The sequence below is a fragment of the Podarcis erhardii genome, assembly GCF_964252035.2.
Source record: "Podarcis erhardii genome assembly, chromosome: 16".
Classification (NCBI taxonomy): Eukaryota; Metazoa; Chordata; class Lepidosauria; order Squamata; family Lacertidae; genus Podarcis; species Podarcis erhardii.
This window is the reverse complement of record NC_138514.1, coordinates 6,019,878-6,037,836: the sequence shown is the minus strand read 5'-3', so window position 1 is coordinate 6,037,836 and position 17,959 is coordinate 6,019,878. Positions and strand designations below refer to the sequence as shown.

Sequence of the window (17,959 nt, the reverse complement as noted above, 5' to 3'; positions counted from 1 at the left end):
CGCTGGCGAGCCTTGCAATGGCTTAGTTGCTCCTCCCGAAGCGGCAGCCCCGAGTCTGTGCGGGCTTACTCAGAAGGAAGCCTCCCCTGACACACACGCATATATACGGAGAGGGCCACCGGTTCTCGCATCGTGGTGTAGCCTAACCCAAGAGGAGGTTTCCTTTTGAGCAGGCACGTGTGTATGTATATACAGTACACACAGAGAGAGCCGGTGCCAGGCTGTTTGCGCCCAAGGCAAGGCTAACTGCTCGCACCCCCCCCCCATATTGAAAACCTCGGTTTTCAAAACCAGATGTCTTGTAGGAGAAATGAAAATATTATCAGAAAGTTGCAACAAAAACTAATTTGTATAAAGCTGGCCCTCAAATGTCAGCACTGCACCTCTCTGAGGTCTGCACCCTAGGCGGGTGCTCTGCAACAAGAATAAAATCAGTTTAAAACTCTGCAGTCACAGGTGTCTGTTGCTGGACTCGTCTTACCAGCGCCAGCCAGCCCTGTCAGTGAACTGGAAATGGTGGGAGTTGCAGCTCAGTAACATCTGGAGACCTGCAGATCCCATGCTCCTGAATTAGACTTGTGCCCAAGAGAGCCTAGATTTGAAGCTTTGCAACCTTAGCCCTTTGTTTACTTTGCATTTAATCTGTAAAATTTAATCATTTTTATTGTGACAATATTTACTTCTCAAACAAGGTCTTCTGGACTCTACACAAAACCATTGAAAAGTGCACTCAGAGCATGTATCTTCTCTGCTGATGTGGTTTAGCTTGCTTCTGGGTTTTGTATATGCACATATGTGTGAGAGCTTGTCTTAATTTATTTATGTAAATGGTTTAGTTGCTAACATTACTACAAATACTGATGGCAAATAAACAGTTGTGTTGTGTTGGCATTATTATTAGCACTCTTAGCATCATAACTCTTTCCAGGATAGACATGCTAGTTTCTTGCAGCAAAGACTAACACATTCATGATGGCAGAAGATTTCACTGAGTACAGTCATCATTGCTAGTAGCCACCTACATCCCCCCACAAACTATTTCAGGTTTGGTATTTTGCAGGTGGGATTAAGTTGTATATTCACAAACTGAGGTTCTACTATTAAAGCTGTTGGAAAGGATGAAACTCCAAGGATTCCCACTACATTTTTACAGAGGAGCTTATTTTGGACTTAGAAATCATCAACTGACCTTAAGTATATGGACTAGATCAGGTGTGGGGAATCTTTGGCCCTCCAGATGTTATTGAACTACAACTCCCATGAGTCCTAGCTTGGCCAATGGCCAGGCATGATCAGAGCACATCGGGAAGGCAAAAGATTCCCTACACCTTGACTACCTGGTTAAGATACTCAAAATTGGTCTGTGTGTAATCTGTAATTTCTGAAGGGCTGAACAGCTCCCAAAGGTTTATTATGTTTATATATGCTATACATTCTAAAACTTTAAGGGAAGGTTTCGTTTTCTTGCAAGTTGTAAGTACCATAGTAGTAGCAACACCTGCAGGGATTCTGAAAATATGGCTTTCTAAGAACTTGTTCCGAGTCAGCACGGACTCCAGGAAAGCTCAGTACTTTCTGATGAAGTCTGGCTAATTTTGGATGTACAGTATGCATTTGTAGAAATAAACTTGCATTCCTCATGCTTTTTATATTTAATACAGTGTGGTAGTTTCACTTTTATGCTCCTTTAAAGGTCAGTTTACCCCTTTTGAATGCCTGTTTTGGCATAACTGTAGGCTAGAATCATCGGCCCATGTCTACTGGGCAGCAAAGCAAGCTCCTGTGAAGTAAATGGAACTTCCTCCCAGATAAGGTGTGCACTGCTGACCCATTCCATTTCTCTCCAGGTCTTCAAGGGTTACCCTAACGGGTTGACGGAGGCGAAAGCTTTCCTGATTGGATGCTTTCGCGCGGGATGCTTCTGCGGGTCTCGTTCGCAAGACGTCAGCGACGGCTGGTGACGTCGCTCAGAGGCAAAAAACCCCAACAACACCCCCACAAATCTTTCAGAACTCCCCTCATCCGGGAATGCTATAGCTGGCGAAACGCCTGTTTACGATAAGGCAGGGAGGAGGAGGAGGAGGCGTGTCTATGACAGGAAGGAGCTGCGCAGGCGCACTGCTTTCTCAAGGGGACTAGGAGAGAATTAAGAGCCCTTAATGGCGGCGGCGCTGAGGAGACTGTTACACGGGGCGGAAGTGGAGCGGGCCCGGCCTGAGCCCGAGCCTCCTCCGCCGCCGCCGTGGGGCGCGGAGGGGCGCAGGTGCCCGCGGCATCGCAGCGGCGGCGGCGGCAGCGAGAGAACGGTTCGGTCCGGCTATGGCGGCTCTCAGGTAACGGCCGAGTCCTCCCTCCTCCCCCCTCCTTTTTATGAGGGTCTGTGACGTAGGCGCCCCCCCCCGGTGTCCTCGAGGCTTGAGCGTCGCCACGTGCGCCTCTCATCTGTTACGTCTCCTCGGCTGCTTTGACCCCCTTGGGGAGGGAGGGGGAGCCAAAGCGGGGCGAGAGGGAAGGAAGACTGGTCCGCCCGGGCCGCCCCGTCGCCGAAAGGAAAATGTGTGCAGGGCAGATGCATTGGTTTTCCCTCGTTTCACGCTCAAACTGAACTAGGGACAGGCGACCTGGCTGGGTCCACATAAGGGAAAGAGGGGAGAGAAAAAGAATAACAATCCACTTGACACTAGTAAAATGGTAAGTCCTGTACTGTATAATTGTCTTCTCAATCGAGGCGATTTTCCCCTTCCCTCCCCCCTCTTACGTACTTAACAAATTTGATTTGCCCTGCACTCCAGTCCAGAACAAGATACCTGTTATTGACAGTTCCTGCCCCTCGGGATTACAATCTAAATGGCATGGCACAAAAGGAAAAGAAGTTGGAAGGGAAGTGGAGGAGGAGGAGGGTGAGAAGCAAACCTGATGTCTGTAATAGTGATACTGGGTCTATGCTGCTTTCTGTCTCCTTTGAATTATGTGGGGTGTCCCATCCTGTCCCCTCGCAAGCCGTCATTTTAATACAGTGGTACCTCGGGTTACATACGCTTCAGGTTACAGACTCCGCTAACCCAGAAATAGTACCTCGGGTTAAGAACTTTGCTTCAGGATAAGAACAGAAATCTGGCTCCTGTGGTGCGGCGGCAGAGGGAGGCCCCATTAGCTAAAGTGGTGCTTCAGGTTAAGAACAGTTTCAGGTTAAGAATGGACCTCCGGAACGAATTAAGTACTTAACCTGAGGTACCACTGTACATTGGAGCCACTTGTGTGCGGGTGGGAGGACTGCAAAAACTGATTAACACTTTGTAAGGGCAGAGCTGTGCTATGGTGTGTGACATTTGGCACAGAAACTGCTTTGGTCGTCCTGTATGATGGCCTTTGTCAGGAGACAGGGGCAATATGTCCTTGTTAATTCTCCTCAGCATCTCAGCAGCTTTCAATTCCATCGACCAAGGTATCCTTAGGTGGCACTGCTTTGCGTCTGCTCTTGTCCTATTTGGATGCTTGCTCCTAAAGGGTGTTGTTTGGGGAGTGCTTTTCAGCCCCATGGAGCCTTCAGTAGAGTTCCTCAGGGCTCAATTTTCTCCCCCGTGCTATTTAACATCTACATGAGTGGGGTCATTTGGAGTTTTGGAATACTTTGTCAGCAATTTGCTGACGACACACAGCTCTACCTTTCCTTTACATCTGCAGATGAGTTAGTGGATGTATTGGACCATTTTCTTGCCTTGATAATGAGAGCAAATAAATTGAAGCTCAATCCAAATAAGACTGAGGCACTGTTAATGGGTACCTCCCAACAGACTGGATGGTTGAGAGTTAGCCTGCTCTTAATGGGGTTACACTCCCTCTGAAGGAGCAGGTACACAGCTTGGGAGAACTCCTGGATCCTCTGCTGTTGTTTGAGGCTCTGGTGGCACGGAGTGCCTTCCATCAGCTTCAGCTGGTGACCCCGTTGGCCTCCTAACTTCTGCTGTCTATACTTTGATAACCTCTAGGCTGGGTTACTTAAAAGGGCTGCCTTTGAAGACTGTGGAAACTTCATCTGCTGCAGAATTTGGCGGCCGTGTTGCTCACTGGGGCAACATGATTTGAGTGTATTACACCTATCCGAGCCTGACTGCTCTGACTGCCAATTAGCTTCTGGGCTCAATTCAAAGTCCTGGTTTTGACCTATAAAACCTTAAATGGGTCAGGACTGCACCTCAAGGACTGCCTCTCTGCATATAAACCACCCTGGACTCTGCATTCATAATCTGAGGTCCTTCTTCATGTGCCTTCTCCACAAGAAGTCCAGAGGGTGGCAACACAAGAACAGCACTTTTCTGTAGTGGCTCTCCATTTGTGGAATGCTCTCGCCAGGGAGGTTCGCATTATATATTTTAGGAGCTAGGCAAAAATGTTCCTCTTCAACCAGGCCCTTGGCTGATTAGTATTCCACAGCCTTTTAAATGTCTTTGTGGAAGGGGGATTATTGTTTTTGTTTTAACTACTTACTTGTGTTTTTAGCTTGTATTTTATCCTTGTCAAACCTGCAGTGAGAAAAGTGCATAAGGCACCAGTCCTATTTAGTTTGAAGATGTGGCTGAATCTGAAGCTATTCATTATATTCAGTTGAGGAGTGTATGATATCCTTCAGAATCTTTATTTTGCTCTTGGTAAAGTAATATTAATGTGCTTGTGCACATTACTGGAATTGTGGGCTCCATTCCTGCCTTTCCTAGGCTGGTGTGGGAGGGATTGGCAACAAACAAGAGGCTGGCTTCGCATTACATATGAACAGCACTTGCTGTTTCTCTCCTCTCCTCCCATGAGCAGTAAGCCAGGATTTGCTAGTGGTTTCTTGGGAGGGGAACAAACCAAAGACAATAGTTTGCATGTAATATGAAACCAGTCTCTGGTTTGTAATTTCCCTCCAGACTGAGAAAACAAGTAGGAATAATGGAGCAGTTTCTTTGACCAGGAATATTTACGAACCAGGAAGCAAATGTTTTACCTGTAACCAGAGTGCAAGTCTCAGGCTTGCTATGACTTGTTCTCATAATGCTCAACTACCCTTTAGCATTGTATCTGAAGCAACCCCAAACCAAGCTAGTGTGCCCTTATTAAAATTTTAATTGGAGTTGTTAGCCTATCTTTACAGTATCATAATGATACAAAGGTGCTGTATAGGCTTAATTATGATCAATGCTTTGTATATGGTGTTAAAAACCCAAAACTGAGAAATCATTTTGTTAACAGGCAGTTGCTACAAAGCTTTCTGGCAAGATTGACCTCTAATCTTGATTCCTTCCATTACTGTGTGTGATTCTTGTACAATGGCTATTTTGGGAAGACTGCTTTGTGTCTGTATTTAAAGCTACTTCGTCACAGCAACGCTTGCTGCATATAGGCCTTAGTTGCTGTAACTTTCTACAATGATGGGGAATATAATCACTGGAAAGATGAAGTTTTTCTCTGCTGGTTTGGGTATATTTTTCCCAACCCATATTCCTAGTTAGGTCATCTATACTGAGGAACTAAAGGTAAAGGGACCCTTGACCATTAGGTCCAGTCACGGACGACTCTGGGGTTGCGGCGCTCATCTCGCTTTATTGGCTGAGGGAGCCAGTGGAGGAACTATGACTTAATAAAATAGTGAATTGTATTTGGGGTATCTCAAGTACTGCAAAAAGAAGCCAGCATGAAATACAACAGTGCAGTTTTATCCACAGATTTGTATGTTGCTGTTTAATTACCATGCTCTTATTACCTCCAGGTTCTACTCCTGCCGTTCTTTGTATGTAGGAATGCATTTGAAAGCTATCCAGAAACTGCACTACATTCAAAATACATTTGCTAGGTTACTAACTAGGAGTGGATGTTGGAAACCCAATTTGCCAGAGCTCAGCTGGCTTACAGTCTGTTTTTGAACACAAAAGTGCTGATGTTTAAAAGCCCAGCATAGCATGTGACTGTATTCTTGAGTGAATATCTTCTGCCATATCAGGATACCTATATACAGAGATCTTCCCCAGATGAGGTTCTCCAGTTGCCTCTGCTATCTTAAGCGAAATGGGATGGCAACAGTGGAGGCTACAGTGCCAAGCTTGTGGCTCATCTAGTGTCAATGTTGATGTCTTTTAGGAACATAGGACGCTCCTTTATACAGAGTCATGCCATTTGCCCTTCTAGCTTAGTACTTTTCACTGACTGGCATTGGCTTTGCAGCATTTAGGTCAGCAAATGTTTTCAGCCCTCCCTCCCTGGCAATACCAAGGATTGAACCTATGACCTTCTGCATGCAAAGCAGATTCTTTACCACTAAGCTTCCACTTTTTAGGGGCGAAGCAAAGTCCATCTTATTTTCCCAAACCTTTAACCTCAAAGGTATTTTATATCTGCTGGGATTGCTATTAATACTGTATATTATTGTTCACTGTTTTATTGCTGTTTACTGCTTTTGTGTATCTTATGAAGTCTTGTAAACTGCCATGGAAAAAATAAATTTAAGGATTATACAAAAATGTGTTAATATTTTGGGATTTTTGTACTTGGACGCCTTTGAGGGGGTAGCTAAACTTGCTTGACCCAACTTAATGCCATAGCCATAATAATATATTGGAATTTTTAATGATTTTTTAGCTTGCACTTAAAAACAAAATGTATCAAGAGGTATACAAGCAAGCTTTTCTGTAATTGCTCACTGAGATGTGAATATGCTCCTGCCTTCCAATGTTCTGGTGAGTGAAGACAGAATTATTGGAAATGAGAATCAGGCCCTTATTTTAAAATTTTATAGAACCATTGGGGTTCCTGCAACAAAACATTGTCATATGAACAGTCTGTTCTGGTTCGAGTCATACCATTCCTGCAACTGTCAGTTAGCATTCTGTGCACTGAAGCTGCTTGGTTTTCTTTTTTCTTTAAAAACTTGAATTTCTTCATTTGTGTAGACTTTTTTCATCCTTGTCCCTGGGAATATTAAAAACAAAGTTTCTTAATGTGAACCAGAAGTTGTTTATTTGGACAATGATACGATTCTGTCTACTATTTTTATATCTATATACCGTAAATGCAAACAGCAGTGTAAGAAGAATGATTTCTGTCACAACCACAGCAGAGCAGAAAAATTATAGCAGCCTGGCAGCTGCTATTTGCATTCACATCTAGTTTGACCCTGAATTTGAAGTTAGAATCGCATCATTCCCTGCATACTAACCGGTGCCTGAAATAAGGTTTGTTACTCTTTAAACTGCACCATTCACCACAATTTTTTAGTCAGGCTCAACCTGCCTCTCCACTGGGGCTTGGCTGATAAGACTATCTAAGAGGCTGGCCCAGCTGCTTATTGGAAGAACTGGGCTTTACAGTCGTACCTCAGAAGTTGAACAGAATCCATTCTAGAAGTCGGTGTGACTTCCGAAATGTTCGACTTCCAAAGCGCGGCTTCTGTTTTTTTTTTTTTTATAATATTTATTCAGAGTTTAAAAGTTACAAAAAGAAAAAAGAACAATACAAAATACAAAAAAAGAATACAACAGCAACAGAAAATAAAAAACAAATATATATATATATATAGAAATACATTCACTTAAAAAAGAAAAAGAACAGATTAAACCTTTATATAACTTTCTTCCTTTACTTATTTCCTTGACCTCCTCACACCTCCATAACTTTTCCCAGTCAGCCATCATAATGTTATGTCCAAAATCTTGTGCCCATTTAATCATAACAGATTTAACCGTTTCGTCTTGTGTATTCCATTTCAACAGCAAGTTATACATTCTTGATAAATTCTTAGTTTTAGGATCTAACAATTCTGTTTCCAATTTTGATTTTTCCACCTGAAAACCAATTTTCTTATCCAAATTATAAACCTCCCTTATTTGATAGTAGTGAAGCCAGTCTCGTACTTTAGTTTTTAAACTGTCAAAGCTCTGCAGCCCAAAGCGCGGCTTCTGATTGGCTGATGTGCAGCTTCCAAAAGAATGTTCACTTCCGGTTTTTGATCATTTGGGAGCTGGAACATTCAACTCACAAGGTGTTTGGGAGCCATGGTACGACTGTATTTGCAAGAGAAAGAAGGAAAGAAAACCTCCTATTACCAGAAGTCTGCTGAATTTAGCTCTGTTGCCATGGACTATGCATAGGTCTGTTGAAACCCTCATTAACAGTTTCTACATTCAGAGTCCTTTTAGGCTACATACAATAATTCAAGGAACTAGAAGATTCTAAGATTTTGATACATTTTCAAGACATGTTGATGATTTTCAGGAAGTGAATATCTTGTTTCTTTCTTTAGGAGCACCCCCCTTATCATGGATATGGTTCGCATTACTGGAATTCATCTTCCAGAACTCCCTACCCAAGCCCATATTCTGTTGGACCAGAGCTCCAAGGCCAGGTATAGTCATAGGACAATTTGTCTGAGAAGTGGTGTCTCATGGAAATATTTGGTTATTGAATACAGAGTGGGTGGCACTCCAATGTTAAAACAATGTTAAAGTTATTTTCATACTGACAAGTGGTGATCATAATAAGGCTTCCTACTTGTGGAAGACCTTGTAAACTACAGTTGTACCATCCTGTGTAGCTGTAGCATCCGGGTGTGAAAAGCCATGACCCATCATGTTGCAGTGATGAAGGAGGACCTTTACACATGTTCCCGTGCCTTACACAGCAGCCTCTAAAGCTCATTAGATGACCTGTCTCAGATTTCCCACTAAAAGATCTGTCATACAACAGTGTAGTCTGTTCAGAATAATAATGATACAAGGCTGTTTGCTCTGTACAGAACAAGTTCTTCCTTATCCAAAGTACCCGTGTGGTTCTAATAAACCCTTCAATTGGTTCAAAAACATCTTGTTCCATTTGCTACTAAAGGGAGCATTGCTGGAGACTGGTGATATCCTTGGAAGCAACTATATCTTAGTTTTCCTAAGATATAGTTTTCCTCAAACATTTATTTTCCATTTGGATTAAACAAGTGGGCCTGATTTTAGTACAGATCTGAGGCTATAATATAGATGAGCATTGTGTCATATTTAAGATGGGAAGGGTTTAAGGTGAAGTTTGGACATAGGCAAGAATTTAAACCAGGGTCTTAGTCACTACTTTATACCAATTCTCAACCTAGCCAACCACATCAGCTTGTTAATAAGAATAAAACCATGCTGCCCCAACTGCCACATTAAGTTCTTTGGAGGATGAGCAGGGTGCATTTTTAATACATTTTAAAAAGCAGAACTTGCTTCACAGCTGCAGAACGTGTGAGTTGAAAGCAACCAACCAAAATAGGTGGGAAATTGTTTCCAAAATGGTTATGCAAGCAAGAAATTGGATGATTGCAGAGAAAAAATGCAACAGTGTGCAATCTCTTGCAAGTAAGTATTGTTCAAACATTTCCAGAAATCACTGATGGAAATACAATGGTGCCTTGCAAGACGAAATTAATTCGTTCCACAAGTTTTTTCTTCTTGCGAGTTTTTCGTCTTGCGAAGCACGGTTTCCCATAGGAATGCATTGAAAATCAATTAATGCGTTCCTAGGGAGACCGCCTTCAGACCAGGTCCGGGGACAGTCTGTCCCAGGACCTCTACTGAAGGCTGGCGGGGGGGGGGGGGAGAGAATGACTTTTCTCCCCACCGCCAGCCTTCAGAACAGCCTTCTGAAGGCTGGCGGTGGGAAGAAAAGCCCTTCTCCCGCCGCCAGCCTTCAGAAGAGTTCCTGCAGGGCTGCCTAGGCTGCGAATAGCAGCCTGCTGCCCAGTGCGAGGGACGCTCTGAAGCAGAGCGCCCCTCACGCGGGGCAGACATTCGCAGCTTGGGGAGCCCTGCAGGACTTCCCCGCAGGGCTCTCCAAGCTGCGGATAGGGGCAGCAGGCTGCTATCCGCAGCTTGGAGAGCCCTGCGGGGAACTCTTCTGAAGGCTGGCGGTGGGAAGAAAAGCCCTTCTCCCGCCGCCAGCCTTCAGAAGAGTTCCTGCAGGGCTGCTGAAGCAGAGCGCCCCTCGCGCGGGGCAGACATCTGCAGCTTGGGGAGCCCTGCAGGACTTCCCCGCAGGGCTCTCCAAGCTGCAGATAGGGGCAGCAGGCTGCTATCCGCAGCTTGGAGAGCCCTGCGGGGAACTCTTCTGAAGGCTGGTGGGGGAGAAGGGCTTTTCTTCCCACCGCCAGCCTTCAGAACAGCCTTCTGAATGTTGGCGGTGGGGAGGAAAAACCCTCCTCCCACCGCAAGCCCCGGGAACAGAGGAGAGGCGCTGCGCGCCTTCTCCTCTGTTCCCGGACCTCCCACCGCAAGCCTTCAGGACAGGTCCGGGAACAGAGGAGAAGGCGCGCTGCGCTTCCCCGCTGTCCCCGGAGATTTCCCTATGGGCTTTCGTCTTGCGAAGCAAGCCCATAGGGAAATTCATCTTGCGAAGCCGCTAAAAAAACGGAAAACCCTTTCGTCTTGCGGGTTTTTCGTTTAGCGAGGCATTCGTCTTGCGGGGCACCACTGTATGGCAAATCTCTTCTCAGAGGCACTAAAACTTCTAATATATTCCCACTAGAGGGCACTTGGTGGTTTACTATCTCTTCGGCAGGGCAACCATTTCACATTTATTGAGTACTGCAACTCTTCAAGGCAGAGTACCAGGAGATGAGGTTCCATCCTTTTGGGTTTACAATATGAATAAGAGAGCTGTGGATTCATTAAGCCCAGATAACAAACCCTATGAAAATGTGTGATCTAAATGACCAGGAATGCAGACTTCTCAGGATCTCTCGGCACTTGGCAGAAATCTGACAGCCAATTTTCGTGTTGCTTAGGTAAGCAGAGTCTGTACTAGCCGCTGTTGGAATAATATGGCTACCTTGCCTGGTTCCAAAGGGAATTCTTGATGTTGAGGGATGCAACAAATTCTGCATTGAAACAGGATTGTGCATAGCAGGGCCCACACAGCATTCTATGCTACCTGTAACTGAAGGCCTGCATGGTCAAGAAAAAGCTCAGTGGATGTGGCTTCTACATTCACTGCAGAAATGACACCTACTGAGCTTTATTTGATAAAAAATAAAGGAACCATCTTTGTCCCAGGAATTGATAGCATAACAAGCTCTTGTCCAGGAGTTCCTGAGACATAATACTTGATTTGCTGTGCACTCAAGGTTGGTTTTAAATAAGTTACCCTCTTATCTTCTAGGGAATTGATCCTTCCTACACAAATGGTGTTTATGGCACTCCATACTCTACTTCTGGGACTGGACCACCATATTCCAATATCCCACAATCAAATGCCTACTATTCCTCAGGGCATCCTCATGCACCATATTCCACAGAGTCTCCCAATGTACATAGATCACCATCACCAGCTTCTAACTGGAACTACCCACCACCAGACTGCCCAGCTGAAGGTTCCATGGTGAGGAGGCAAATGCCAGGATATTCTCCTCCACAGGTAAGGATCTAGTGTGGGCTGGTGACATAATCTCATATAACTGATTGGCTGCATCCTTCTACCATTGACATACTATTAAATTATTCTTGTCTTTAACATTCAGACCTTAATCTGTTATGCCAGATGCTTATATAATCATCTCTTAAAGCTCCAAAACCTATAAGTTACTGTTTTTCCTGGTAACAACTGTATTTTTCGCTCTATAAGATGCACCAGACCATAAGACACACCTAGTTTTTGGAGAAGGAAAACAAGAAAAAAAAATATTCTGAATCCCAGAAGCCAGAACGTCAAGAGGGATCGCTGCGCAGCAAAAACAGCAATCCCTCTTGCTGTTCTGGCTTCTGGGATAGCTGTGCATACACATTTCCCCTTACTTTTTAGGAGGGAAAAAGTGCATCTTATAGAGTGAAAAATACGGTATCTCCATTCCAATCCTTTGTAAGCTTACTCGGAGTTCCTGAGGTGATGGGCCTTCCTTCCTGGCATTCATGTCTTAAGTTACAGCTTAGTTTGTACTTTCAGTATCCAGCATGATCAGATACTTTTTAAATTAATCTCTATTTGCAAATTCCCTGCACAGGACAATACTACAGTTTAGTAAATACAGTGATACCTCGGTTCTCGAACGTAATCCGTTCCGGAAGACCATTCAAGTTCCAAAACATTTGAAAACTGAAGCGCAAAGGGCTGTCTGCATAATCAATTGAGAAAACTGAAAAATATGCACCAGAAGCCATTCAAGTTATGAAGTGCGTTTGAAAACCAAAGCATTTACTTCCAGGTTTTCGGCGTTTAGGCTTTGAAATGTTCATCAACGGAGACGTTCGAGAACCGAGGTACAGTGGTGCCCCGCAAGACGAACGCCACGCAAGACAGAAAACCCGCTAGACGAAAGGGTTTTCCGTTTTGGAGGCGCTTCACAAAACGAATTTCCCTATGGGCTTGCTTCGCAAGACGAAAATGTCTTGCGAGTTCCTGCGGGTTTTTTTTCCTCCCCCCCCCTTTTCTAAGCCGCTAAGCCGCTTATCCGCTAAGCCACTAAAAGCCGCTAATAGCGCTAATCCGCTAAGCCGTCAATGGGCTTGCTTCGCAAGACGAAAAAACCGCTAGACGAAGAGACTCGCGGAACGGATTAATTTCGTCTTGCGAGGCACTACTGTACCACTGTATTGTGAAAAGCTACATATTCTTGCTGATATAGTGGTGGAGGGGAGCAGGGGCTTGACTAGGTGTCATATAGGCACAAACGGCGCTGTCTACACCCAGTGCCCAAACAATATTCCCTAGCCTGTCTTCAGTTTGGAACTGGTTAGAGAAGCAGGGTTTCCCTCCCATCGTTTTATTGTACCCTCTGAAGCTCAGCCCAACTACAAGGACATTCCCTGCCTTTATTCCTCAGCTCTAAGTTGGAGACACAAGGCTTGAGTTTTTCTCGCCACCCTCACCAAAAAGTGTGAACTCTTGCCTTGACAAGCAGAATTGTGGATCCCTGCTTCTTCAGTTAACTGCCAGCTTAGTCTTATTTGGTGGGTCTCAACATTTAATTAATCAATGTTTCTCATAGGCTATATGAAGAAACCATATCTCATTTTTCCTTCGGCCTGCAGACACCAAACTTTCCAGTCCCACCCTATCCGTATGGCGACTGCAATCACAGCATTCCACAACAGAGGCCCCCGCCACCACCTCAGCCAAGACTTCAGGATACAAACTGGAGACCTCCTCTCCAGTATGGAATGCATCCTCCGTATGGTTGGTCTCCTTCATCAACAGGACATGGGAATCAATATGTTGCAGAATCCTCTCCTCCATGGCCTCCTAGTGGCGTATCTGCTCCACATGCTCCAAATAACAATGCAAAGGTAATTTTTGAGGGGAGGCAATCTCTCCCCAATGCTTGTCCTCTGTTCATTGTTGGGAAGCTTTTTGTATCAATGGCTATTATATAAAATCTGCTTCCTAACTAAAGAAACAAATAAGTTTATCATCAGTATTAGCTTATTTAATGGCTTATCTTTTGAATAAATTTATATGTGGGTAAAAGTATGGCTGTAGAAAACAGGATTCTTTGTTTTTAGATCAAAATGTATTGTAGCAAGCATCATATTTAGAAGAGCAATTCTGCCTAAGTGTGAGCGAAGAGAAAATATCTCTTAGGATGATGCCTGCCACCTGCAGTTTTTAAGGCATCTGTATTTGGGCCGTGGGGAGAGAAATGGTGCCCAGTTAATTGGCACTGTTTTGGTCAATTCATAGGCTTTTTTAAATCTGATTTTTTTTTTATCTGATTATGTTGTAGCCCAGTTCCGGACCTCCGGAACGAATTAATTATGTAACCAGAGGTACCACTGTAATGAGAAGTTTTTCCAGCTAAAGTTCTTCTTGAAACAACATGCTTTGACCAAACCCATTTCACATTTTATGAAATTCAACTAAGAGTGTTCCACAGGGTGGATGCCGCCACCACAAAGATCCTACTCCTTGTTGCCACCCATTAGGCTTCACATAGTTGAGGAATACAGAGTAGGGCTGATGGAACAGATATGAAGGGAATCACCCTGGAAGAAGGTGGTTCTTAAGGTACCTACATCTCATACCTTTCAGGCCTTCATACATGAACAAATCTTGAAGTTCTGGCATCCTTTGCTTAATGCAAGTAGTGAAGGAATAATTTGGTGCTGTTATATTAAGCTTATGTTCTTTTCTGTAGATCACCTTTCACCTCTAGCAAAGCCTAAAGTGGTAGGTGCTAGCTTAGTGCTAGCTCCACCTTGATAAGCCATCTGAAACGGGAATATAACTTTCTCCTCCTGTGTCTCTTAAGCTTGGAACCCACAGGCAAGCTTTCCAGCCCTTAACCCTCCCAGTGTACTTGCTTATAGGCATACAGATGTGATCTTTTGTCTGTTTCCCAGAGCTGTGAATTGTTACCTGGACCTTCTTGGATGGGCTGTGCTTTCCCTCTTTGCTTGTTATTGTAAGGTACACAAGAACAGTCTACATCATTATCCCCTGGCCAACTTGTACCCTTGTTCCTTTTATCAGCCAATGGATTTTCTCAGCTAGGACATAGCTTATGCTTCTGTAGACATAGCATAGACAGATTTAGTTTGCATTTTCAGTAGGATAGGAGCAATTTCCCGCTTGGCTAGTGAAGCCACCCTTCATTAATTACAGGAGTTGGCAACTTTCAGTCCATGAGCTGCATGCAGCCTCTTGGTCATTTCTTTAAGGTCCCACTTCCTTGCTGCTGAGCTGTTTCTTGCTATTCAGTTGAGAGAGAAAAAACCTCAAGAGCTTAGTCTGCCAAGTATCTAGTATTCTTTTTCCCCCTTTTGGAACTGCTTATGGGTTGCAGGGCCTATGCAGGTCACCTGGGATTCAAGTTATTATGTCATTCCACATTGTGATGTCAATCTGACAGGCTCAAAGTGCAAGTCCTGTCCCTAGTGTCTTTCAGTGCTTGGACCTTTTTGCCCTGACATCCTGAGCATGCAGACCTTACTGATAAGCACAGAGGCAGCCTGGCAGTATTGGCAGCCCAAGGATCTGTGTGGACAGCACCTTTGTGGCAGGATGTGGGGTAATGGGATTGTTAGAGTTGGACACCATGCTGAAGGCTCTTGTTTTCTTCTTTAGGACTCTTATAACCAATTGGAGCAAGGAAGTAACCAGCAGGGCTACTTTTCTGAAGCCAATAACCTGCCTTCTGGGACCATGAATGACTACAAGCCGGCACAGTTTGATACTAAGCCATCTGCTTCCAACCCCAAAGTGCAGTATAGTGCGCAGCCCCAGCTGTATGATAATGTACATAGGAAACCATCTGTGATTGCCGACCATGGACCAGGATCTAAAACCAGTATTCAGACTCCATCAGAGATACCAGATGTGCCATCAGGCATACAGAAGGTTATGCAAGTTATGGAGGGCGTTGAGCAGTTGGAGGAGGAGGTGGACGAATTTGTAGGGAAAAAGACAGACAAGGACTACTGGCTGCTGGAGGAAATGCTGACCAAGAAGTTGTTGGAGCTGGACTCTGTGGAGACGGGTGGTCAGGACAATGTACGGCAGGCAAGGAAAGAGGCCGTTCACAGAATCCAGGCCATACTGGAAGAACTGGAAAGAAAGGGGCTTTAATGTAGGTAATAATCCTCAGGCCTCCAGTCTTTGAATGCCCAGAGATATCTAGCTTTGTCCGATTCTCAGCCCTCTTTACCACCGAAAGCAATAAGTGGGGACTTGCATTTTAATTTTAAAGTAACACCACTGGTTAGTTGGTTGTGACTAAATGACGATTTCAAACCCAAAGTCTTGGTGATCCTACCAATGAATGCAGGAGAAGGGATGAAGTGCTGACCCTGGTGACTGAAGACTTCAGCTATAGCAGCCTCGATGGATATTGCCACATTTTTCCAGCCGCAGAAGGAAAACACTCAAGTAAAAGACATTTTGGTACCAGAGCGTGCATCTCTGAAGAGATCTCTTGGAACACCAAGGACTTCAGCTGCTCAAGTAACATGCCAAAATTTGTAAGGTACAAAGACTTTTCAGTCACAACCCAGCGCCAGTAAAACCAAGACTTCGTCTCCCTAGCTGCTGCTCTTGTGTATTATTTCCGCCTTCCTCACTCTTTGCCATATAAATTGTGTAGTGTTTGGTAACTTTTTGGGTACTTTCTGTTAAAGTGCAACCATACAGTATGGCAGCCAAAACCAATAGATGTTTTATGCTATGTTTTCTCCTTTATCATGCAGATATAATCCACACTGCTTTTTCATGAGGTAGGCAGAAGGAAGTGCTTTGATCATTGCAAATAAGAGACTGATTGTAGGAACTGTGGGCTGGAGGCATTTCAGGACAATTGTACTTAATTGTGATGTCACTTCATATGTTGCAGTTTTTTGTATTCCACTTTTAATCTTGTAACTGATTCCGTATGATCAACTCTATAGGTAGCAGGAAAGGCTACTGCTGTGAATCTTTTAACTCCTCACAAAGTGGTTGTTGCTCCAAACACAAGAAATAAACCACTTAGTTTTAAAGCATACACTTATTGCAAGGCATCATCAAGTAAGAACAGTATTGGTGTATCAGATCATTAAAAATGATGAATTGGGTATCAAATGAATTGTGCAGTGTTCTGTTTTGAGTGACGAATTTTATGAGCAAATGCCTGTGTATAAATGAGAGGGGCATATATAATGACACAGTGGGATTATACCCTGGATACACTAAAGTTGTTTCCTGTGGCATGATGCTTGGTACGTCTTTCTTAAGAGAAAGTATGGCCTGGTTTTTAATACTTGGCTACTGAATGGTATGTCTATGAATTTGTGTAGTCCTCCATAATGCCCAGTTGCACCATTGGCTGTCTTGGCAGTGAGTTTGTGAAGTATCAGAATATTATGTTTAGATTTGTTGGGTTTTATTTCAAAAGGTTGCACCACCTTTCTTCTATAAGTAGTGTTTGAGGGGACACAAATTTGTATGTGGCCTTGGTAACACCAGCATCATGAAAAACCATCAGGTAAGCAGTGTGGGTGGCAAGAGATCGAGACAAGCTGTTTAAAGGAGAGTAGGAGGTGCTTCAGAGTGCAGGTTGCCAAACTGCTCTCTGAAGTGCCACCCGCCCTCATTTAAAAGGGATTGGGTGAGCTGTGAGAGGACAGTTGACAGGGTTGGTCAGGTGTGTGTGGGAAAGGGGGGTTGGCAAGCGGGGGCATCAAGCCCTAGTGTATACATAAATATGTTAGCAACTTGAAGCTTTTACTACGAGGAAGTACAATAAGTGGTGGTGTTGTTGTTGTTGTTTAGTCGTTTAGTCGTGTCCGACTCTTCGTGACCCCATGGACCAGAGCACGCCAGGCACTTCTGTCTTCCACTGCCTCCCGAAGTTTGGTCAGACTCATGTTTGTAGCTTCGAAGACACTATCCAACCATCTTGTCCTCTGTCGTCCCCTTCTCCTTGTGCCCTCCATCTTTCCCAACATCAGGGTCTTTTCCAGGGAGTCTTCTCTTCTCATGAGGTGGCCAAAGTATTGGAGCCTCAGCTTCACGATCTGTCCTTCCAGTGAGCACTCAGGGCTGATTTCCTTAAGAATGGATCGGTTTGTTCTTCTTGCAGTCCATGGGACTCTCAAGAGTCTCCTCCAGCACCATAATTCAAAAGAATCAATTCTTCGGCGATCTGCCTTCTTTATGGTCCAGCTCTCACTTCCATACATCACTACTGGGAAGACCATAGCTTTTACTATACGGACCTTTGTTGGCAAGGTGATGTCTCTACTTTTTAAGATGCTGTCTAGGTTTGTCATTGCTTTCCTCCCAAGAAGCAGGCGTCTCTTAATTTCGTGGCTGCTGTCACCATCTGCAGTGATCATGGAGCCCAAGAAAGTAAAATCTCTCACTGCCTCCATATCTTCCCCTTCTATTTGCCAGGACGTGATGGGACCAGTGGCCATGATCTTCGTTTTTTTGATGTTGAGCTTCAGACCATATTTTGCGCTCTCCTCTTTCACCCTCAGTAAAAGGTTCTTTAATTCCT

At 44.3% G+C, this 17,959-nt stretch overlaps 1 protein-coding gene and 1 long non-coding RNA gene across 4 annotated transcripts; one reads left to right on the top strand and one right to left on the bottom strand.

The window, feature by feature from the left end:
- The first annotated feature begins 2,002 nt into the window (after positions 1–2,002).
- Positions 2,003–16,007, top strand: BAG4 (BAG cochaperone 4). Of its 2 annotated transcripts, none has more exons than XM_081843346.1 (5): positions 2,003–2,333; positions 8,276–8,377; positions 11,155–11,409; positions 13,020–13,274; positions 15,052–16,007. In XM_081843346.1, the coding sequence occupies exons 1-5, from the start codon at positions 2,160–2,162 to the stop codon at positions 15,550–15,552; spliced, it is 1,287 nt and encodes a 428-aa protein (XP_081699472.1). In that variant the 5' UTR covers positions 2,003–2,159; the 3' UTR covers positions 15,553–16,007. The 2 variants fall into 2 exon arrangements, with proteins under 2 accessions (XP_081699472.1, XP_081699473.1); XM_081843347.1 differs by lacking the exon at positions 2,003–2,333 and adding an exon at positions 2,474–2,691.
- LOC309331292 lies at positions 6,754–15,060 on the bottom strand. Of its 2 annotated transcripts, none has more exons than XR_014151780.1 (2): positions 14,001–15,060; positions 6,754–6,945 (listed from the first exon to the last, which is right to left on the bottom strand). It is a non-coding gene; the product is annotated as an uncharacterized lncRNA (long non-coding RNA). The 2 variants fall into 2 exon arrangements; XR_014151781.1 differs by having other exon boundaries at positions 14,010–15,060.
- Positions 16,008–17,959: the final 1,952 nt, after the last annotated feature.

Excerpts from the sequence above, each read along its gene's own strand:
- BAG4 (XM_081843346.1), top strand. The coding sequence starts at position 2,160 with ATGGCGGCGGCGCTGAGGAGACTGTTACACGGGGCGGAAGTGGAGCGG. Across the intron at positions 2,334-8,275 it reads CCGGCTATGGCGGCTCTCAG|GAGCACCCCCCTTATCATGG; the intron begins GTAACGGCCGAG and ends TTCTTTCTTTAG. Across the intron at positions 13,275-15,051 it reads CTCCAAATAACAATGCAAAG|GACTCTTATAACCAATTGGA; the intron begins GTAATTTTTGAG and ends TTTCTTCTTTAG.